We start from the raw sequence: 22,276 nt of genomic DNA on the forward strand, positions 1-22,276 counted from the left end.
TCAAAGCTAAGATTTTTGAAGACTTAAGAAAGGATGTATATCAAAAACATGATTCTGCTGAAGGCTATACTGAATAGGTAATTGTCACTCAGGAAACATTGGTTAGCATCTGATCTGACAGACTCCAGAAGATATTATTTCCTTGACTATTTCTTTCCTTCTCTAACTTTTTAGAATCAGAAGTAAAGATCAATAGTTGTCCTTTTGTGTCCTAAAATCAGTTTTTCTCATGTGGAGGAATAAATGTATTTTCTGCTTTGTATTAGTTGGTACTGCAGAGTTTTCACAATATGCCAATTCAGATACTATGTAAGCTTGAATTATTAAGACAAATTCATTAGATATATTCAAAGCAAAAGCTTTAGGTTTCATGTATTGAAACCTTATTTTAAAATGAAATTCTGTGTAATGTTCTTCTCTGAAAACATAAAATGCAGTGTTTGAGATGTATTGACCTGTAAATTGTTTTCTACATCCTCTGCTGTCAACTCATTAAGTGTTTAAAATGTGTGATTAGTAATAGTAATATGCTAAGTGGTTTCAGTCGTGTCTGACTCTGTGCGACCCCATAGACAGCAGCTCACCAGGCTCCCCTGTCCCTGGGATTCTCCAGGCAAGAACACTGGAGTGGGTTGCCATTTCCTTCTCCAATGCATGAAAGTGAAAAGTCAAAGTGAAGTCTAGCAACCCCATGGATTGCAGCCCACCAGGCTCCTCCGTCCATGGGATTTTCCAGACAAGAGTACCGGAGTGGGTCGCCAGTGACAGCTTTTTCAAAAGCACTATGGTAATAATAGTATGACACAAAATCCAAATTATATAGAGCAATTTTCTCTCTAAAATAATTTTAACAAAATCAAAATTTATGCATAAAATGTTTGTACATAAAATGTCAGAATTCGGAGAAAACAATATTTTAAACCTCAAAATCCAACATTAGAGTAATGACCTGATAAAATAGCAACACAATTGAATATTAGCCACTAAAGTAAAAATTATGGAAACTCTTTAAAATATAGAGTAGGATTTAGAATATTGGTTTAAAATAGAATTATCTAGAATTATGTATATTTAGCAACTGTTTAAAACATAGATGTTTACATATGAAAGGAATGTGCAAAAGTGAAGAGATTTTAGATTTTATATAGATATTACCTTGAAGTCTGTTTATAAATGAAGGATCTATGTAGTTAAAAGAATACTGCTAAGTCGCTTCAGTCGTGTCCGACTCTGTGTGACCCCATAGACGGAAGCCCACCAGGCTCCCCCATCCCTGGGATTCTCCAGGCAAGAACACTGGAGTGAGTTGCCATTTCTTTCTCCAATGCATGAAACTGAAAAGTGAAAAGTGAAAGGGAAGTCGCTCAGTCGTGTCCGACTCCTAGCGACCCCATGGACTACAGCCTACCAGGCTCCTCCATCCATGGGATTTTCCAGGCAAGAGTACTGGAGTGGGGAGCCATCGCCTTCTCCAGTTAGAGAATAGATTCTCTTAATTTTCTATTTAAAAAAAAAAAAAAAAATTTTCTATTTTATAGAAGAGGATTCATATAATTTAGATGATGTGTCTGTACAATTAAATAACCATTGAAGAGCTGGAAATAGGAAAGATAGTACCTATATTTTAACCAATAGTCATTCTAAAATGCTGTTGGCATAATTGAATTTCTTATAAGTTTTGTATCATTTGAACTTGAGTGCTAAGTAATTATGAGACAAAATATAATACACTGGTAATACTGCTTTGTGATATTGTACATTAAACTGAAAATTAACCACAACATTTGTATACATGAAAAGGACATTTTCAAAATTAGTAATGAATTGATATACTTTTATGTACTTTAGTCAACTTCTAATTTGTATTATTCACATTAAAGTTTTATTTTTTCCATAAAGCACTATTTAATTCATTATTATACTATAATTCCAAGAACATTAATGCTTTTTTCAGCAGGAATTAATACCATTAATTGACTAATGGTAGTTTATTAGTAGTGAATATGACTCAATATACATAGTGAATTGTCAGAACATTTTCTTATTTACCATTTTATATATTTCTATTTTAGCTTATGGCACAAACTCTTCTATTTCTCAGCAATTTCTATAATTATCACTCATTTTAAGAAAATATCTTAGTACAGCAATAATACTGTCATTAAGCAGCTGGAATGAGTTTCAAATATAGTTTCTAAAGTACTTAATTTCTTATGAGAACCGACTTTGTCATTCTCACAAATATAAGAAAGTAGTTTATCCTTAAGATACGAAAACAACTTTGGAAAGTAAATTACCACATTTAATACTTGAGTCTCTCTTAGAAACTAAAGAAACATTTCATCTTGATCATAGAGAATCAGTTTCTTCAAATCCTATTTTCAACTGCATTTAGTACATGTGAATGGATTTTTGAAAATGAACTGGAAAGATACATGAGTTCATAATCATACTAATTCAATTTTACTAGTATAGAGTTTTTACTTACCTTCATCAGTCTGGAAATTTCTGAAAATGAACTGGAAAGATACTTGAGTTCATAATCATACTAATTCAAGTTTACTAGTATAGGGTTTTTACTTACCTTCATTGGTCTGGAAATTTCTGAAAATGAACTGGAAAGATACATGAGTTCATAATCATACTTCTAATTCAGGTTTACTAGGATAGGGTTTTTACTTACCTTCATTGGTCTGACATCTGTATCTCTATTTTCCCATAGGAAAAAAAAATCCTAGTTCTTAATAACACCAATGTAATTATTCATTTGATTTGTCTCTTAATACACACAAACACACACACACGTGCATGCGCACGCATGCGCACACACACACACACACACACACATTCAGCATTACAATACCAGTAATACCACTTGTAATATCATTACTAAAAACAGTTCAATAATTTTTGCAGTATTGTTTTTGATACTTAGAATATGTCCCATTGAGATGTAGGTTAAGTAACTGTCATTTAATGTCATTTTAAGTAGTTCCTCTCAGAAGCTATGCTTTCAACTCAATACACAGATTTATTTCTTTTAATCTTTTGAGATTGCTCTTTCAGTGTTCATTTGTCTGTTATTATTTATATTCAGAGATGATTTTCTTCTAACCCTGTAGTGACCATCTTAGCCTCCCATCCTCTAAGAGTAACCATTGTTACTAGTTTTTATTCTTAAATTTATCCTTAGACATTTTTTTCATACATTTTTCTCCACCTCACTTTTTTCATTTAAAAGTAAATCCTGAAGTAAATTCATTCTAGTATTTATAGATGGTCACAATTCCTTTTTTACAGTTTCATAATTCTCTGGTGAATGTAGCATACTTTTTTAAACCAGTCCCTTATTGATGGGCATTTAAATTGTTTCCAGGCTTTACAAATAAATTTCAATGAGTAGTCTTGTAAATATGTCACTTCATATTTGTGCAGTGTATCTTTCAATAGATTCCTAAAGCCAAAGTGTAAATGAACATATAATTTGCCTTAAATTGTTAAAGTTCCCTTTATAAAGATTATGCCATTTTGCATTTATACCAACAGTGTATTAAAGTCTTTTCCTCACAGTCTAGCCAACAGAGCCTGGTGTCAAGTTTTTGGATTTTTTTGCCAATTTAAAATGAGAAATGGTATCTCAGTATATTTAGTTTGTAGTTTTAAGACTGAATTTTAGTTCTCTATATAAAAATTCCTTTTGTAAGTAATTTGAATATTTAAAGATGAGAAGTATTTTGTTAGATAAAAAAAACCTACAGTGTATACAAGATTACTTTAGGTTAGGATTGGATTGTTAAGATAATGTTATATAGAAAAAGAAGACAGACATGATTCAAAATAAACTTCATAAATTAAATATTTCAGCTTTAGTCAGAAGTCATAGAAACCTTGCAAAAGAAATGATCCTCTCTTTGATAAGCCAAAATACGCTGTAGTTAAGTTTGCGATGTAACTTCTATAAAGTACTAAAATTTCATTAAGTACTAACTCTTGAAAGAAAGAAAGCTTATAAATGATCATGTAATTGCAGAGGATTTTCTATAGTAGTCTTAGTTTTGAGAAAATATAGAAGTCAAGTCTATTATACTTCATATTATAGCTCAAAACCAAAGCCAGTTTGAGGAAAAAGTCCTCAAACAGAATCAGAGATGATGAGTTATAGTCCTTCTTCTTGGACTATCTGAGTATTTCCTTTGTTCCCTAATTTGTTTCTGCATGCGTGTGAGCTAAGTTGCTTCAGTTATATATGACTCTTTGTGACCCTCTGGACTGTAGCCCACAAGGCTGCTCTGTCCATAGGATTCTCTAGGCAAGAATGCTGGAGTGAGTTGCCATGCCGTTCTCCAGGGGATCTTTCCAACCCAGGGATCAAAAGGGGGTCTTTCCAACCCAGGGATTGAACCTGCATCTCCTGCAGCTCCTGTACTGCAGGCAAAATTCTTTGCCACTGAGCCATCAGTGTCTAAATAAATTTTAATATTTTATTTGGATTGAATAAAGTAGATCCTGATTATCATATTAATCTGACATCAGTAATTGGTGTCCACTTCAACAAGAATTGTGTTTTCCTTGGGAGACAAAATGTTAAAGAAAGCATTGTGGAGAATGATTCCTGCCAATTAATTCTTAGTTATTTTCTTTCTTTTCAGCACCTTCCCTGATAGGTATGGTAAGAAAGGACTGGGCATCCCAAAATAGCATTGCCCTATCATGGCAAGCACCTGCTTTTTCCAATGGAGCCATACTGGACTACGAGATCAAGTACTATGAGAAAGTAGGTCTTATTTGGAGCTTCCTCAAAATGTACATATACATATATATGCATATATATATTAAGTATATTGTTATAGAATATTATTTTACTTTGAAACCTGTTCTTTTTGGCCTATCTTCTTACCTACTATGTCTTTAAATATTCTCTAGTATACTATAGTGCTTATAATTTCTTAATTAATTTGCCTTGTTTTATATAAGATTAAGGTAGAAGACACAGGATGTACATTTCTATCTTCACTTACTCTGAGTTTTACAATATAGTGAGAGATTGTATTCATCAGCTTACAGTTTAATGAATATAACGTTATTTCTAAAACTCACTTCAGAAAAAATAGTAAAATGGAATTACCATAATCTAAAACAAGTTCAGTGGGCCATATCCTTTCCAATGAATTTAAAGTTATAGTCTGCTAAAATTTGCAAAGTATTATTTAAGGTATAAATGAAAATAGCTGATGAATTAAAATTGTCTTTCCATTCAGGTCAGCTGTTTTATAAGGTAGCAAGATAAATCTGGTTAATAAATCAACTCTTAACTTTAATTTCCATTTCTGTCATTAAAATTCTCAATCACTATATTTTCCCTAATTATATACTTCCTTAGTTTTATGACATTCACAAGTCTACTTTCTTTATGCTTTCTCCCTTTCACTCACCATTATGATATCATTGCTACAGATGTTATGGCAGAACATAGAGTCAATTCTGAGAATATATCCCATTGGGCTGATACTAACCTACAGTATTGATAAAATGAGCATTACATTTAAAAATATTATGTAAAAATTTATATAATTCCCAGTGGTATCTTATAATAAGAAAGAACTTGTTGTGTTTCTATAACTTACTGGAATCAAAGGAACATCACAAATAAATTTAGGTTCCCTATGAAGAAACTCAGGCAAAAAGAGAAATGGTGGAGAGTTCTGACAAAACGTGGTCCATTGGAGAAGGGAATGGCAAACCACTTCCATATTTTTATCTTGAGAACCCCATGAACAGTATAAAAAGAAGAGAAATAGAAGTCTATATTTTTCTATTCTACTGCTTCTGAGCAAATGTAAGTTTGAAAAGGGGAGAAGTAACTTAGTAGTATGATTATATTTAGTAATTTCAGAATTATGTGGTCAATGAAAGCTATCATTATTATTAACTGACATGGAAAAATCCATAGTCTAAAAAGGAGGAATTTACTCAGTTTAATTAGATTATAGATTCTGTACATTGGCCTGGCCAGCTTGTGCTCAGAAATCCTGTTGGTCTATCCTTCCAAATGTTACAACCTATGGCATCCTGTCACAGGAATATACATATTTTTCTGTCCATTAATTTAAATATATCTTCATATACTCAAATAATTCAGTTTATTTAAAAAGCAATGTACACATTTTTAAGGAAATTTTCAGAATAAAAATATTTATCTTGTATTATAAAGATAATATTTTATACACAGAAGATGACTCTTATTCTATAGTCATTTTTGCTTCATATATATGAAGATGAAAATAACATAATATTTCCAGTTAAAGAAAAATTGTGCTGATTCTATAAGAAAAGAACCATATTCATCCAATTGGAACTTTAGAAATTAATAATATCCTCAGAGATGGCTACTGACATAATATCCATGTTTTAATAATAGAATAAATAATATTACAAAGGAGTTTATTTTATAAGAAAATGGCAATGATCCATTGCTAATGAATTTAACGTGGAGTTGGAAGCCAAGGATTCCTAATTCACATTCTGACTTTGACTCTAATGCTTGTGGTCAGGAAAAAGTCTATTAATCTCCCTAATCAGACTTCACATTTACAAAAGGAAAATAAAGATACCAACCCTTCTAGTGTGTTGTAAAGATTAATTATAAACAGATCTCATTCTAAAGGAGATCAGTCTTGGGTGTTCTTTGGAAGGAATGATGCTAAAGCTGAAACTCCAGTACTTTGGCTACCTCATGCGAAGAGTTGACTCATTGGAAAAGACTCTGATGCTGGGAGGGATTGTGGGCAGGAGGATAAGGGGATGACAGAGGATGAGATGGTTGGATGGCATCACTGACTCAATGGACATGAGTTTGGGTAAACTCCAGGAGTTGGTGATGGACAGGAAGGCCTGGCGTGCTGTGGTTCATGGGGTCACGAAGAGTCGGACACGACTGAGTGACTGAACTGAACTGAACTAAGCGATTTACAATGTGAGGTGTCTACAAATGTCTGAGATCAAACACATATTATTGTTACCAGTGACCTTTGCTTAGAAAAAGGCACTGGTCTAAGTGTTTGGACATTTAAGTTTGACTTAGACCTTAAGTTTCTTATTCCTGTTTTCTATCTATAAAATAAGGGTTCAGAAAGATAATCTCTTCCATTTTTAGCTATTTTCAAATGCTACTATGTTTGTGTTTATACAGTTATATAGATATACTATCTTTCAAATAACTTAAGTGTGCTAAAGTTAAATATACAGGCACATTTTAAAAAATAACTCACTGCAGGGAACAATAATCTTCACATCATAATTATATATAAAAATTAAAACCTAGCTATGATTGTCTTCTGTTTCTGTATGTGTCTGTGTGTGTGTATGTGAGATGAGCAGACTATAGAGAAGAAAATCTATAGCTTGTGGGTTATAATTAATTAGATATTCTCTATTCAGTTAATTATACTCTCCAAATTCTTGGCCACATTTTCATACTTAAAAAGTGTTTTAAACGTACATGAATATATTATAAATATGAAAAGGCACTTAAAATAATGAAGAAATTCAAGTATAAGTCACAAAAAATTATATTTCATATTTACTCACTAACAATATGTTTCTTCAAAGTACAGCATACTTATACTGGAAACTGTTAAAAAAAATGACAACAACTTAGATATACACACTTTATATAATGGCCTTCCCAGGTGGTTCAGTGGTAAAGAATCTGCTTGCCAATGCAGGGGACAAGCAGATGTGGGTTCAACCCCTGTGTCAGGAAGATCCCCTGGAGAAAGGCATGGCAGCCCACTCCAGTATTCTGGCCTTGAGAATCCCATGGACAGAGGAGCCTGGTGGGCTACCGTCCAGGGGATTGTGAAGAGCTGGACATGACTGAGTGACTGATCACACACATGCATGCTTTATATAATACTTCATGAAGCAGCTGGTCTCATTTCCAGGAACTGCCAAATGGGGCAGAAGGCAGGGAGCAAGAGATACGAGAAAGGATAAAGAACAGGGAGAGAAAAAAATAGAAAATATCTATTCTACTGTAGCCACATAGTCAACATCATTTAGAGTGAGAAGGAACAAGGAAAGAAGTATAGAGCCCAGAGTTGGCTTGGCATTTGGGGATAGGCTAACTGGATATACTGTGTCATCTTTATTTTTTTTTTAAGTGAAGTATAGTTGATTTAAACTGTTGTGTTAATTTCTGATGTACAGCATGGTACTCAGTTATACATACTTATGGATTAGTTTTTAATATTCTTTTCCATTATGGTCTATCCCTGGACATTTACTATAACCCCCTGTGCTATACAGTAGGACTTTGTTGTCCATCTATTCTATATGTAGTAGTTTGCATCTACTAAGCCAAACTCCTAGTCCATCCCTCCCCTATGTTTCCTTGGCAACCATGAGTCTATTCTCTATGTCTGTGAGTCTGCTTCATAGATCAGTTCTTTGTGTCATATTTTAGATTCCATGTATAAGTGATATCATATGGTATTTTCTTTCTCTTTCTGACTTACTTCACTTAGTATGCTAACCTGCAGTAGCATCTATGTTGCTTCAAATGGCATTATTTTTGTTCTTTTTTGTGGCTGAGTAGTGTTCCATAGTATACATGTACTATATCTTCTTTATCCTTTCATCTGTTAATGGACATTTAGGTTGTTTCCATGTCTTGGCTATTTTGAATAGGCCAACTGTGAACAATGAGGGAGCATGTATCTTCTTTATTCATAGTTTTGTCCAGATGTATGCTGAGGAATGAGATTGCTGGGTCATATGGTAGCTCTGTTTTTGGTGTTTAAAGGAACCTCCATGTCATTCTCCATAATGGCTACAACAATTTATATTCCTACCAACAGTGTAGGAGGGTTCGCATTCCTCCAAACACATCTCCAGCATTTATTCATAGACTTTTTCTTTTTTTCTGCTGTTCTGGCTCTTCATCGTTGAGGGCTTTTCTCTAGTTGCAGTGCACGGGCTTCTCATTGCAGTGACTTCTCTTGTGTGGAGCATGGGCTCTAGGGTGCGTGGGATCAGTAGTTGTGGCACATGAGCTCTAGAGCATGTGGGTTTCAGTGGTTTGGACAAATGTGCTTAGCTGCTCTGTGGCATGTGGAATCCTCCCTAACCCAAGGATTGAACGCATGTCCCCTGCATTGACAAGCAGACTCTTAACGACTGGACCACTAGGGAAGTCCTGCAGACTTTTTAATGATGGTCGTTTGGACTGGTGTAATGGTACCTTATTGTAGTTGGGATTTGCGTTTCTCTAATAATTAGTAATGACAAGCATCTTTTCATATGCTTATTGACCATCTGTGGATATACTCAGTTTTTGGTCCAGGAGAGCTTTTACAAGGGTGCAAAAGTTACCTACATTTTAGTTTTCAGACTTGGTACTCCAGATGAGAGCAGTTCCATCTTGGGCTTAAAAAAGTTATTCCCATGTAGCTAAGACATCATCTGTTCCCAACCCCTCAGTCTCCAGCTTCAATATGTTGCAGACCCTCCTGCAGTCAATAAATATCAAAATTCTAATTGAATATCAAATACACCTTTCCCTTAGTTATGTTCTTTTTTTCTCCTTTATCCTTTGTGTTCACATTCTTAAAGTTTCTTCTTTTTCTCTATCAATAATAGTACTTTTCTTTATCTTGCTTCTTTGTTCTTTTTTATTATATTTATCAAAGACAGACTTGATTAGTCAGTTATATATATATATATATATATATATATATATATATACACCTTAGAAAAGGTAGAGGAACGAGAGAAAGCAAGCGGATTCCAGTAAAACTTTTACTTCTGCCTCATTGACTACACTAAAGCCTTTGACTGTGTGGACCACAACTGTGGAAGATTCTTAAGAAATCTTCAGACCACTTTACCTGCCTCCTGAGATATCTGCATGCAGGTCAAGAAGCAACAGTCAGAACTGGACATGGAACAACGGACTGGTTCCAAATTGGGAAAGGAATATGTCAATGCCGTATATTGTCACCCTGCTTATTTAACTTAAATGCAGAATACATCATATGAAATGCCAGGCTGGATGAAGCACAAGCTGGATCAAACTTGCAGGGAGAAATATCAATAACCTTTAATATGCAAATGACACCATCCTTAAGGAAGAAAGTGAAGAGGAACTAAAGAGCCACTTTATAAAAGTGAAAGAGGAGAATGAAAAAGCAGGCTTAAAACTCAACATTCAAAAAACTAAGATCATGGCATCCGGTTCCATCACTTCATGGCAAATAGATGGGGAAACAATGGAAACAGTGAGAGACTTTATTTTCTAGGGCTCCAAAATCACTGTGGATGGTGACTGCATACATGAAATTAAAAGACTCTTGCTCCTTGGAAGAAAAGCATGACAAACCTGGACAACATATTAAAAAGTAGAGACATTACTTTACCGACAAATGTCTATATAATCACAGCTGTGGTTTTTCCAGTAGTCATATATAGATGTGAGAGTTGGACCATAAAGAAAGCTCTGAGTGCAGAAGAAATGATGCTTTTGAACTGGGGTGTTGGAGAAGACTCTTAAGAGTCCTGTGGACAGCAAGGAGATCAAACCGGTCAATCCTGAAGGAAATCAATCTTGAATATTCATTGGAAGGACTGATGCTGAAGCTGAAACTCCAATACTTTGGCCACATCATGTGAATAACTGATTCACTGGAAAAGACCCTGATGCTGGGAAAGATTGAAGGGAGGAGGAGAAGGGAATGACAGAGAATGAGATAGTTGGATGGCATCACCAACTCAATGGACATGAGTTTGAGCAAGCTCCGGGAGTTGGTAATAGACAGGGAAGCCTGACATGCTGCAGTTCATGGCGTCTGAAAGAGTCGGACGTGACTGGGTGACTGAACTGAACTGAAACTCACGAGGCAGGGATTTCTTTTGTCCATATTCATATCCTTAGCAATCAGAAAGGCACATAAATGATCATTCATAGACGATGGTAGTTGGCCAATTTTAGGCCAGGTATTTTTAAAACATTTATTTTTAATTCAAGGATAACTGCTTTACACTGTTGTGTTATCCAGTTTGAAGTTCTGGAAATTCTCATACATCAACATGAATCAGCTATAGGTATGCATATGTCCCCACCTCTTTAACCTCCCTCCCACCTCTGACCCCACCCCACCCCTTTAGGTTGTCACAGAGCACTGGGTTGAACTCCCTGTGTCATACATAAAATTCCCGCTGGCTAACTGTTTTACAAATGGTAATTGTATATGTTTCAATGTTACTCTCTCAATTTGTCCCACCTTCCCCTTCCTCCACCGTGTCCACATGTCTCTTCTCTATGTCTGTGTCTCTATTCCTCCCCTGCGAATAGATTCATCAGTACCATTTTTCTAGGTTCCCTATGTGTGTGTTAATATATGATATTTATTTTTCTCTTTCTGATTTATTCACTCTGTATAACAGGCCCTAGGTTCATCCAACCTCACTAGAATTGACTCAAATTTGTTCATTTTTAAGGCAGAGTAATATTCCATCATATATAGATAGATAGATAGATATACATATATATACAACAAGCTCTTTATCCGTTGATCTGTTGATGGACCTATTGGGTGCTTCCATGTACTATTGTAAATAGTGCTGCAATGAACATATGTCTTTTACAATTGTGATTTTCTTAGGGTATATACCCCATAGTGGGATTGCTCGGTCGTATGGTAGTTTTATTCCTAGTTTTTAAAGACATCTCCATACTGTTCTCCATCATGGCAAGATGAAAAGACAACCCTCGGAATGGGAGAAAATAATTGCAAATGAAACAACTGACAGAGGATTAATCTCCAAAATATAAAAGCGCTTCATGTAACTCAATATCAGAAAAACTAAATATGCAATCAAACAATGGGCTGAAGACCTAAACAGACATTTCGCCAAAGAAGACATTGTTGTTGTTCGGCTGCCAAGTTGTGTCTGACAATTTACAACCCCATGGACTGCAGCATGCCCGGCTTCCCTCTCCCTCACCATCTCCCAGAGTTTGCCGAAGTTCATGCCCTGTGAATGGATGATGCCATCCAACCAGCTCATCCTCTGTCACCCTCTTCTCCCTGCCATCTTTTCCAGCATCAAGATCTTTTCCAGTGAGTCAACTATTGCATCATGTGGCCAAAGTATTATTAGAGAAATTCAAATCAAAACTGCAGTGAGGTATCACCTCACACCAGTCAAAATGGCCATCATCAAAAAATCTACAAACAATAAATGCTGGAGAGGGTGTGGAAAAAAGGGAACCCTCTTGCACTGTTGGTGGGATGTAAATTGATACAGCCACTACAGAAATTTCTTCAAAAAAACAGGTATTTTTTAAAGTGTTTTTTATGTATTAAGTAATTCAATTCCAATAACAACCATTTGAGATAAATACTATCACTCCCCCCATTTTACAGATGAAGAAACTAAGGTACAGGAAAGCTAAGTAACTTCACCAAAATAACCCAGGCAATTAAGTAGTTCTTCACATATAGTTGCATCCCAATTGGATGTCTCAGAAAAGTGCTTTCTGCTGATGCTGATTTTCTAGGTTCCCTGAGGCAGACACTTCATTACTCTCTGCTGCCTGTTTTGCATCTATAAAATGGCAGCAATAAAACATACCTACCTCACCAGGGTGTTGTACAGCTCCACTAATTACCAACTGATACCTCATTTTGCAAACATGCATCCCCCATAATAGTTCATTATTCTTACATCCAATATTTAAAGACCTGCAACTGGTAGTCTTTTCTTTATAATTCTCTCATTATTTTTTTTTTTATCACAGTCAGCAGTTTTTAGATTTTGTTTAAGAAATTTCATCATAAGGAAGGAAACATTTCTTGTATACAGATGGTCAGTAATTATCTATATAAAATACTGAATTTAACTTGCCATTGTTTCACCTACTCTACCAATTATAGAATTAAGTACTTATGAGGTTTATATAAAAATACATAATTTCATGTCTGAACTGTTTTCTTTAAAAGGTAAGGAAATTTGTATGAAGCTCTTCATTGTGGGAAATATTTTCATCACTCAGGGATGATTTAAAGTTTCTTTTCATAGGAGGTTGAATTCTTGGTGGAAGTTAAAGTGTTAGTCACTCAGTCATGTCCGACTCTATTCGACCCTTCGGACCCTAGCCTGCCAGGCTCATCTTTCCATGGGATTCTCCAGGCAAGAATACTGGATTGGGTTGCCATGCCCTCCTCCAGGGGACCTTCCTGGCTCAGGAATCAAACCACATCTCTTTCTTCTGCATTGGCAGGTGGGCTCTTTACCACTAGTGCCACCTGAGAAGCCCTAAAAGTCAAAGACTTCTCAATAACCAACTCTTTCTTCCTTCTCTGCCCTCTTTCTCAAGATAGCTTTCTTCCCTGAGAAAACAATTCAATAAATTCCTTTTTTTCCTAAAATATATAACCAGTAAATCTGCATGTTTGATTAAAAATATATGAATCAATTATTATAGAAATAATAAACTACAAAAGAAAAAATCCTTCTTTCCTTCCTTATAAAATAATCAGTATACTTTTCTTATTCTCGTTTGTTGTACTTCCTTCACTTAAGTGTTTGCTGAAGGACGTTTTCTCTTCACTTCCACAAATGCCACGTAAGTGTTTGCCGAAGAAGTTTTCTCTTCACTTCCACAAATGCTATTTTAGCCTTCACCCGCTGTTTAGGTACAGAAACAGCTCATTCATTCTCTGCATCCTCCTTCCCCAGTGACCACCTACATTGGTCCATTTTGTTATATAAATGTAAACTTGCATGTAAATGGAAACAGGTTTTTTAAATGGGAACTAACAAAAGTGTTACTGATGAAAAGACATAAAGATTCCCTGAATTACAGGAGGAACTTGTTGAAACGGAGGTCCTGATTCAGCTGAGCCGGGTTAAGAGAGGGTGGGATGAGGCTTTACATTTGGAACAGCTCACAGGGAATGCCAGTGTCGCAGCTCCAAGCTTAAGTCGCTAAATGCCCTGCTTCTCCATTACCTCACATTGAAAATGTGGATAGGGACTTCTCTGGGGCCCAGTCATTAGAACTTCGCCTTCTACTGCAGGGAGGGGTGCAGGTTTGATCCCTGGGTGGGGATCCCACATGCCTCGTGGTCAAAAATCCAAAACATAAAACAGAAGCAATAATATAACAAATTCAATAAAGATTTTTTAAATGGTCAACATAAAAATAATCTTTAAAAAATAAGTGTGGATAGAAGGAAAATAACCATAACACTATAAACATAGATGTGAATTTAATATTATACCATCTTTATCACTAGTTAGAACCTCTGTAGATGTTACATATCTGTGTGATATTTGAACCTAATATATTAAACTGAAGCAAAATGTAATAAATAAAGGACTAAGTCATTTCAGAGGTAACTGAGTGTTTCTAATGGAATCAGCAAAGTCATGAGCTGGTGAATAAAAGTTTTGTTTTGTTTTTTCCTCTCTTTTCATAATTTTTATTCGTTGTCATGTCCACCACAGAGAAATTGGATATGAGCATTTGGTACTAATTAAAACACCATTACCTGATAAAAAATGGATGGCAAGGGAATTTACTGATACAAACACTCATTATGGAGATTTCATAGCCAATTTCCATGTTGTGTAGCAAACACCACACTGGGTAGAAGCCTGTCTGGTTTAGTGAGCCCAGGGAGTCCCCACAGTGCCTGGAGCAAAGATTCTCACGGTCACAAAACTGGGACTGGTGCCAGCACTGCATCAACAACAGCATCTGTATGGTTTGAATGTATCTAAATAGAAAGAAAGTAAAAGATATTTTCACTATTGCATTTAGTAGAGGGTTTGCACGCACATGAAAATTATAATTGTTTACTGACTCCTCTACCTTTAAACTGTCTTTGATTTCATAAGAATTATACTGCCTCTTGTTTGATTTGAAAAATAGATTTGTACAAAATGACAGAAGCTAGAGTTAGCATGCCAGAGATTTTATATATCTAATTGAGGAAAAATTAAAGTTAAGTAAATAACTAAGTAAATGTACTACATTGAAGACTTTAGAATACATCTAAATTTATAGAGTGAAATGGAGATTATAAGCATAATGAGTATCAAAGTTTATATTTTGATTTCCAAGGACCTTAAAACAATACCCTCTTCACTGTGCTCAGACAGCCTGGATTCTTTTGGTGTATGTAGTTACTGGGAGTACAGTCTTAGTGCTGATGTTGTAATACCAGATAAGGCTGCTCATTAATCATACTGCTGCCAACTTGCTGTATTTCAATCAGTTCTAAATTTCATAGCATTTTCATTCAGCTTCACATCCTAAAGTCATAATCAGTTCCTTTGATATTCCTGGTCAGAATTTTCTTAAATTGCTTCCTCATCACTTTAATGAATTCCATGTCTTCATCTCATTTTTTATGAAGTTAGGTTAAACTAGGTTACTTTCGAATTCTGAAATTCTGTGATTGTGTAAGCTGCTTATTATTTTATTGTTTCTTGCTTTGCTATACAAGGGGATAAAAATTATCAAACAAGAGTAATAAAGCAATGAGATAATTCATTTTTCAACGAAAGTACAAAATATTAAAAAAAATTATGGGGAAGTACATTAAGGTCTCAAAGGGTGAAAAACTAACTCAGTTTCTTCAACAACCTAAAAATCTACATATTTTACAACCAAGTTTTATATTTCTAAGAAAAGAGAAAAATATAAAGTTATTTTTAAAAGATTAATTACAGCTCTTATAAATTTCCACCTCCTCTTAAATATTATTGTTTGGAGGGGAAAAATAATGCAATGTGACATATAGCTTAGAGTAGAGGTTATAGAACCCACAATATCAAATTATAAAAGGAAGAAATTGAAGTCACTCAGTCATGTCCGCATGGACTGTAGGCTACCAGGCTCATCCTTCCATGGGATTTTCCAGGCAAGAATACTGGAGTGGATTGCCATTTCCTTCTCCAGGAGATCTTCCTGACCCAGGGATTGAACCCAGGTCTCCCGCATTGTAGGCAGACGCTTTACCATCTGAGCCACCAGAGAAGTCAAATTGTAAGCTAATCACAAATATCCCTTTAAGTATAGAATACTAGAAAGTATCTAGGTTAATGCTCACAGGAATCAGGATAGCCTTGGAGTATGCAAAATTAGCATTTTTCCTTTATAGTTTCATTCCTTCAGAAATTTTTTTCTGAGGAGTAACAAGGACGCAAATTCAAACTTCCTCTAAATTTCTGATCTAGTTTGGTGAAAATCAGACAAATAAAATCCCATAGACAGCCACCAATTATTTGAGTGTGACATTGCCATGAATTCAGACTACATACAGTCAGCCTTCAAAGAGTCGCTCTTCCATTTAATAGAAAATGTAAATATAATGTTTTTACTTTAGAAAGCCAAACATATAAGTCAGATATCTAACACTCTATCCTAAAATGATGAAAGGGTAAATACCACTATATATATATATATATATACACACACACACACACACACATATATATATAGTAATATATATATACTACTGTAGGTAAATCTTGCCAGAATTTCTAATATAAATTTCAAGCTAAGAATTGCAGCTCTGGTTAGGTTATATTATCTAACCCTTAGCAAGTTTTCCCTGATCACTGTCCTTATTAAAGTAACATTTGCTCATTTCAAATGCAGTTAAAAATGCAACCATATTTTCTGCCTATTTTTAAAACAAATACAATTTGGGGCTAGAAGTACAAGCATAATTACCAGTTTATAAATTTACTTTCTCTTTTCTGATATTGCACTCCTATTTTTTCATCTGGCACTTAATAAGATAATCTGTAAATTGAACAGAGATGCATTTATTTCTTCTAAGGATTTTGAAACCTGTAATTTATGAAAGATCACATGAAGTTTTTGTGAGACTTTCTGTACAACACAAGGTGGCTGTTTACAGAGAGAATTTTCCTTCAGGGATTTAATAGGAAATGCTAATAGAGAAAATATGGGTAAGGGAGAGTTAGAAACTTTTCTTGGTAGTCAGATGAGAATTAGGTGGGGTTTCCACCATGGATGCTGCTGCTGCTGCTAAGTCGCTTCAGTCGTGTCCGACTCTGTGCGACCCCATTGACAGCAGCCAACCAGGCTCCCCCGTCCCTGGGATTCTCCAGGCAAGAACACTGGAGTGGGTTGCCATTTCCTTCTCCAATGCATGAAAGTGAAAAGTGAAAGGGAAGTTGCTCAGTCGTGTCCGACTCTTCCGCGACCCCGTGGACTGCAACCTACCAGGCTCCTCCGTCCATGGGATTTTCCGGGCAAGAGTACTGGAGTGGGGTGCCATCGCCTTCTCCCCACCATGGATAGTTCACTCCAATAAATGCTTTTGTGAAAGGTGTGTATGTATTTTTTGTTGTTGTTTTTTTAAGTTTTTATTTTTTGATGTGGACCATTTTTAAAGTCTTTATTGAATTTCTTACAATATTGTTTCTGTCTTATGTTTTGCTTTGTTTTTTGACTGAGAGGCATATGAGATCTTAGCTCCCCAACCAGGGATCAAACCTGCATTCCCTATCACATCAGATCAGATCAGTCGCTCAGTCATGTCCGACTCTTTGCGACCCCATGAATCACAGCATGCCAGGCCTCCCTGTCCATCACCAACTCCCAGAGTTCACCGAGACTCACGTCCATCAAGTCAGTGATGCCATCCAGCCATCTCATCCTCTGTTGTCCCCTTCTCCTCCTGCTCCCAATCCCTCCCAGCATCAGGGTCTTTTCCAATGAATCAACTCTTTGCATGAGGTGGCCAAAGTACTGGAGTTTCAGCTTTAGCATCATTCCTTCCAAAGAAATCCCTGTACTGGAAGGCAAAATTTTAACCACCTAACTGCAAGGGAAGTCCCTGTATATGTTTTTAAACTGTACATTTAAAAAAATTTTAATTGAAGGATAATTGCTTTACAAAGTTTTGTTGTTTTCTGCCAAATATCAACATGAATCAGATATAGATATGCATATGTCCCCTCCCTCTGAAGCTCACTTCCATCTCCCTCCCCTTCTCACCTCTCTAGGTTGTTGCAGGGCCCCTGTTTGAGTTCCCTGAACCATACATCTAATTCCCATTTGTATCTATTTTACATATGGTAATGTAAGTTTCCATGTTACTCTCTCCATACATCCCACCCTCTCCTTCCTCCCCCCGCCATGTCCATAAGTCTGTTCTCTGTGTCTGTTTCTCCATTTCTGCCCTGCAAATAAATTCATCATTGCCATCCTTCTAGATTCCACATATATGCATTAGTATATGATGTTTATCTTTCTTTCTGACTTACTTCATTCTGTATAGTAGGCTCTAGGTTCATCCCCCTCATTAGAACTGACTCAAATGTGTTCCTTTTTATGGCTAATATTCCATTGTATGTATGTACCACAGCTTCTTTATCGACTTATCTGTTGATGGACATCTAGATTCCTTCCATGTTCTAGCTATTGTAAAGAGCTAAAATATGCAATGAACATTGGGGTACATGTGGATTTTTCTGTTTTGGTTTCCACAGGGTATATGCCTAGTAGTGGGATTGCTGGGTCATATGGTGGTTTTATTCCTAGCTTTTTAAGGAATTGCCATACCATCTTCTATAGTGGCTGTATCAAGAATGTTACAGTCTTACCAAAGTATAAGAGGATTCCCTTTTCTCCATACCCTTTCCAGCATTTATTGTTTGCAGGCTTTTCGATGATGACCATTATGACTGGTGTGAGGTAAAATTTCAAGTTTTGATTTGCATTTCTCTAATAATGACCAATGTTGATCATCTTTTCATGTGTTTGTTAGCTATCTGTATGTCTTCTTTGGAGAAAGGTCTGTTTAGGTCTTTTCCCCACTTTTTGATTGGGTTGTATGTTTTTCTGATATTCAGTTTTATGAACTACTTGTATAATTTTGGAATTTAATCCTTTGTCTGTTGTTTCATTTGCTATTATATTCTCCCATTCTGAAGGTTGTCTTTTCACCTTGTTTATAGTTTATTTTGCTGTGCAAAAGCTTTCAAGTTTAATTAGGTCCCACTTGTTTAATTTTGTTTTTATTTCTGTTACTCTAAGAGGTAGGTCATAGAGGATCTTGCTTTATGTCATCATGTGTTCTGTCTATATTTTCCTCTAAGAGTTTTATAGTTTCTGGTCTTACATTTAGGTCTTTAATCCACTTTGAGTTTATCTTTGTGTATGGTGTTAGGAGGAGTTCTAATTTCATTCCTTTGCACATAGCTGTCCAATTTTCCCTGCACAACTTACTGAAGAGGCTATCTTTGCCCCATTGTATATTCTTGCCTCCTTTGTCAAAAGTAAGGTACCCATAGGTGTGTGCATTTATCTCTGGGATCTCTGTCTTGTTCCATTGGTCTATATTTCTGTTTTGTGCCAGTACCATACTGTCTTGATGACTGTAGCTTTGTGGTACTGTCAGGAAGGTTGATTCCTCCATCTCCATTCTTCTTTCTCAAGACTGCTTTGATATTCAGAGTCTTTTGTGTTTCCATATGAATTGTGAAATTTTTTGTTCTAGTTCTATGAAAAATTACATTGGTAATTTGATAGGGATCACAATAAATCTGTAGATTGCATTTGATAGTGTAGTAATTTTCACAATATTGATTCTTCCAACCCAGGAACATGGAATATCTCTCCGTCTGTTTATGTTTCTTTGATTTCTTTCATCAGTGTCTTATAACTTTCTGTATACAGTTCTTTTGTCTCCTTAGGTAGGCTTATTCCTAGATATTTTATTTTTTGTTGCAATGATAAGTGGGATTGAATCCTTAATTTCTGTTTCTGATATTTCATTGTTAGTATATAGAAATGCAAGTGATTTATGTGTATTGCTTGTGTATCCTGTGACTTTTAAGCTGGGCATTTTTAAGCACAGTTTTTATTGGACTCCATAGTTTTCAAAATTTTGCAATATTATAAAGAGAATGCAACTTTCTATTTAAGAAATATAAAAGCTTCTATGTGCCTCTGCTGCCTGACTTGATTTGCAGATTTTTTGCTGCTGGAGGGAATGTCTAACATGCAAGGTTTGTAGTGTATCCAGAGTTAGGAAACATGTTCTTCTGGAGCTAGGCAACCCTTGTTTACTGTGAGGCCAATATTTGATTTTATTGGATAAATTAGAAAAAAAATGAGTTAGAAGTTAAAATATTTTTACATTTCTATTCCTCGAAACTACTTTTGCAGTCTTGAATAAAGGTGGAGAACAGCATATTGGTGTTAATACTTAAATTCGATTATGAAAAAACAAAAATGATATTAACAACTAGTAGCTTAATGAGTACACTTGACTTGTATTAATTAATTTTAAGACAGATTAATTAGCCACTAGCTAATTGAGAGACACCTACCTACTTCATGATAATCTCTAAGGTTTTAACCTCCAACTAGAAACTTAATAAAAAACTATAATGAAAGTATGTTTAGATATTGATGAAACATTAAAGGTGACTGAACTATTGCTTATTTCACTTTTATCCTGTTGGTTTTTTAACTTTTGGTGGTGGATTTTTAGCCATTTTATATCAATATTTATGAAGCAAAAGATTTTACACAATAATAAATATCTAGTCATAGTGGATTTGGAAAGACCTGGTTAGAATTCAGGCCTTGACACAATCAACTGTGTGATCCTAGGCAAATAGTTATACTTCCCTAGGACCTTAATTTCTGCAACTGTTGGCAGAGAAATGGTAACAACCATATAAGCTATTATGAAGAATATATAAAACGGGACTTCTTAAATGTAAATCATTCCATTTGCTACTTGGAAAGAGTAAGCATTAAATATGTAGAACCTACTAAAATTAGTATTAGTTTTAATATCAGTACCAGTTTTTATTTTAATATGGTTCTAGTCCTTTGCACAACAGATCCTTTAAATTCTTGTCACACAGACAGAATGCCATCTTACCCAAACTGCAAGCATGACCATCAGAGGATTATTCTATTGTATGGATCATACGGTAATAAATAAGACCAGGGTAAAGACAGTAATTAATGTGTGAACTACAGCACAAAACCAGTTTCAACTCTTAAACTACCATCCACATCAGTATTAACAACTGATACCATGCCATATTATCTTATTATCACTTAAGTTTTAATATAAGCATGTGATAATATTCTAATTTTGAAAATTCTAAATTGATACTTAAATTATGAATTTACAGTTTATGAACTATAAAACATTGACATTAATATACGGAATTTTTTTCTTCCAAATTAGACTTAATTGTACAGTAGTATGGACATAAACATGGAAAATAGTTTCATTTGTATTGTACTTTCCAAGCACCTGTTAGATATATTGATGACAATACAGGTTATATTTGGCTTTGATACAAGATTCTCTTCTGTTTAAGACAGATTTTTTTTTTTGTTTAAGACATATTTTATATATGAGAATAATTCATGTAGTATGTTTCTATTTATTTTTTTTTTAATTTTTTTATTTTTAATTAATTTTATTTTATTTTTAAACCTTACATAATTGTATTAGTTTTGCCAAATATCAAAATGAATCCACCACAGGTATACATGTGTTCCCCATCCTGGACCCTCCTCCCTCCTCCCTCCCCATACCATCCCTCTGGGTCGTCCCAGTGCACCAGCCCCAAGCATCCAGCATCGTGCATTGAACCTGGACTGGCATCTCATTTCATACATGACATTTCACATGTTTCAATGCCATTCTCCCAAATCTTCCCACCCTCTCCCTCTCCCACAGAGTCCATAAGACTGTTCTATACATCAGTGTCTCTTTTGCTGTCTCGTATACAGGGTTATCGTTACCATCTTTCTAAATTCCATATATATGCGTTAGTATACTGTATTAGTGTTTGTCCTTCTGGCTTACTTCACTCTGTATAATAGGCTCCAGTTTCATCCACCTCATTAGAACTGATTCAAATGTATTCTTTTTAATGGCTGAGTAATACTCCATTGTGTATATGTACCACTGCTTTCTTATCCATTCATCTGCTGATGGACATCTAGGTTGCTTCCATGTCCTGGCTATTATGAACAGTGCTGCGATGAAAATTGGGGTACACGTGTCTCTTTCCCTTCTGGTTTCCTCAGTGTGTATGCCCAGCAGTGGGATTGCTGGATCATAAGGCAGTTCTATTTCCAGTTTTTTAAGGAATCTCCACACTGTTCTCCATAGTGGCTGTACTAGTTTGCATTCCCACCAACAGTGTAAGACGGTTCCCTTTTCTCCACACCCTCTCCAGCATTTATTAT

The 22,276-nt window shown here is 35.3% G+C and overlaps 1 protein-coding gene across 1 annotated transcript in view; it reads left to right on the plus strand.

The window, feature by feature from the left end:
• The window catches only part of EPHA6 (EPH receptor A6), a 1,036,017-nt gene that overhangs the window by 633,883 nt on the left and 379,858 nt on the right, over window positions 1-22,276 (plus strand). Inside the window, exon 6 of the mRNA XM_070368049.1 lies at window positions 4,650-4,774. Within this exon, the coding sequence (XP_070224150.1) occupies window positions 4,650-4,774 (125 nt within the window). The remainder of the gene's footprint in view (window positions 1-4,649; window positions 4,775-22,276) is intronic.

This window comes from Bos mutus, chromosome 1 (genome assembly GCF_027580195.1).
Source record: "Bos mutus isolate GX-2022 chromosome 1, NWIPB_WYAK_1.1, whole genome shotgun sequence".
NCBI classification, from domain to species: Eukaryota; Metazoa; Chordata; class Mammalia; order Artiodactyla; family Bovidae; genus Bos; species Bos mutus.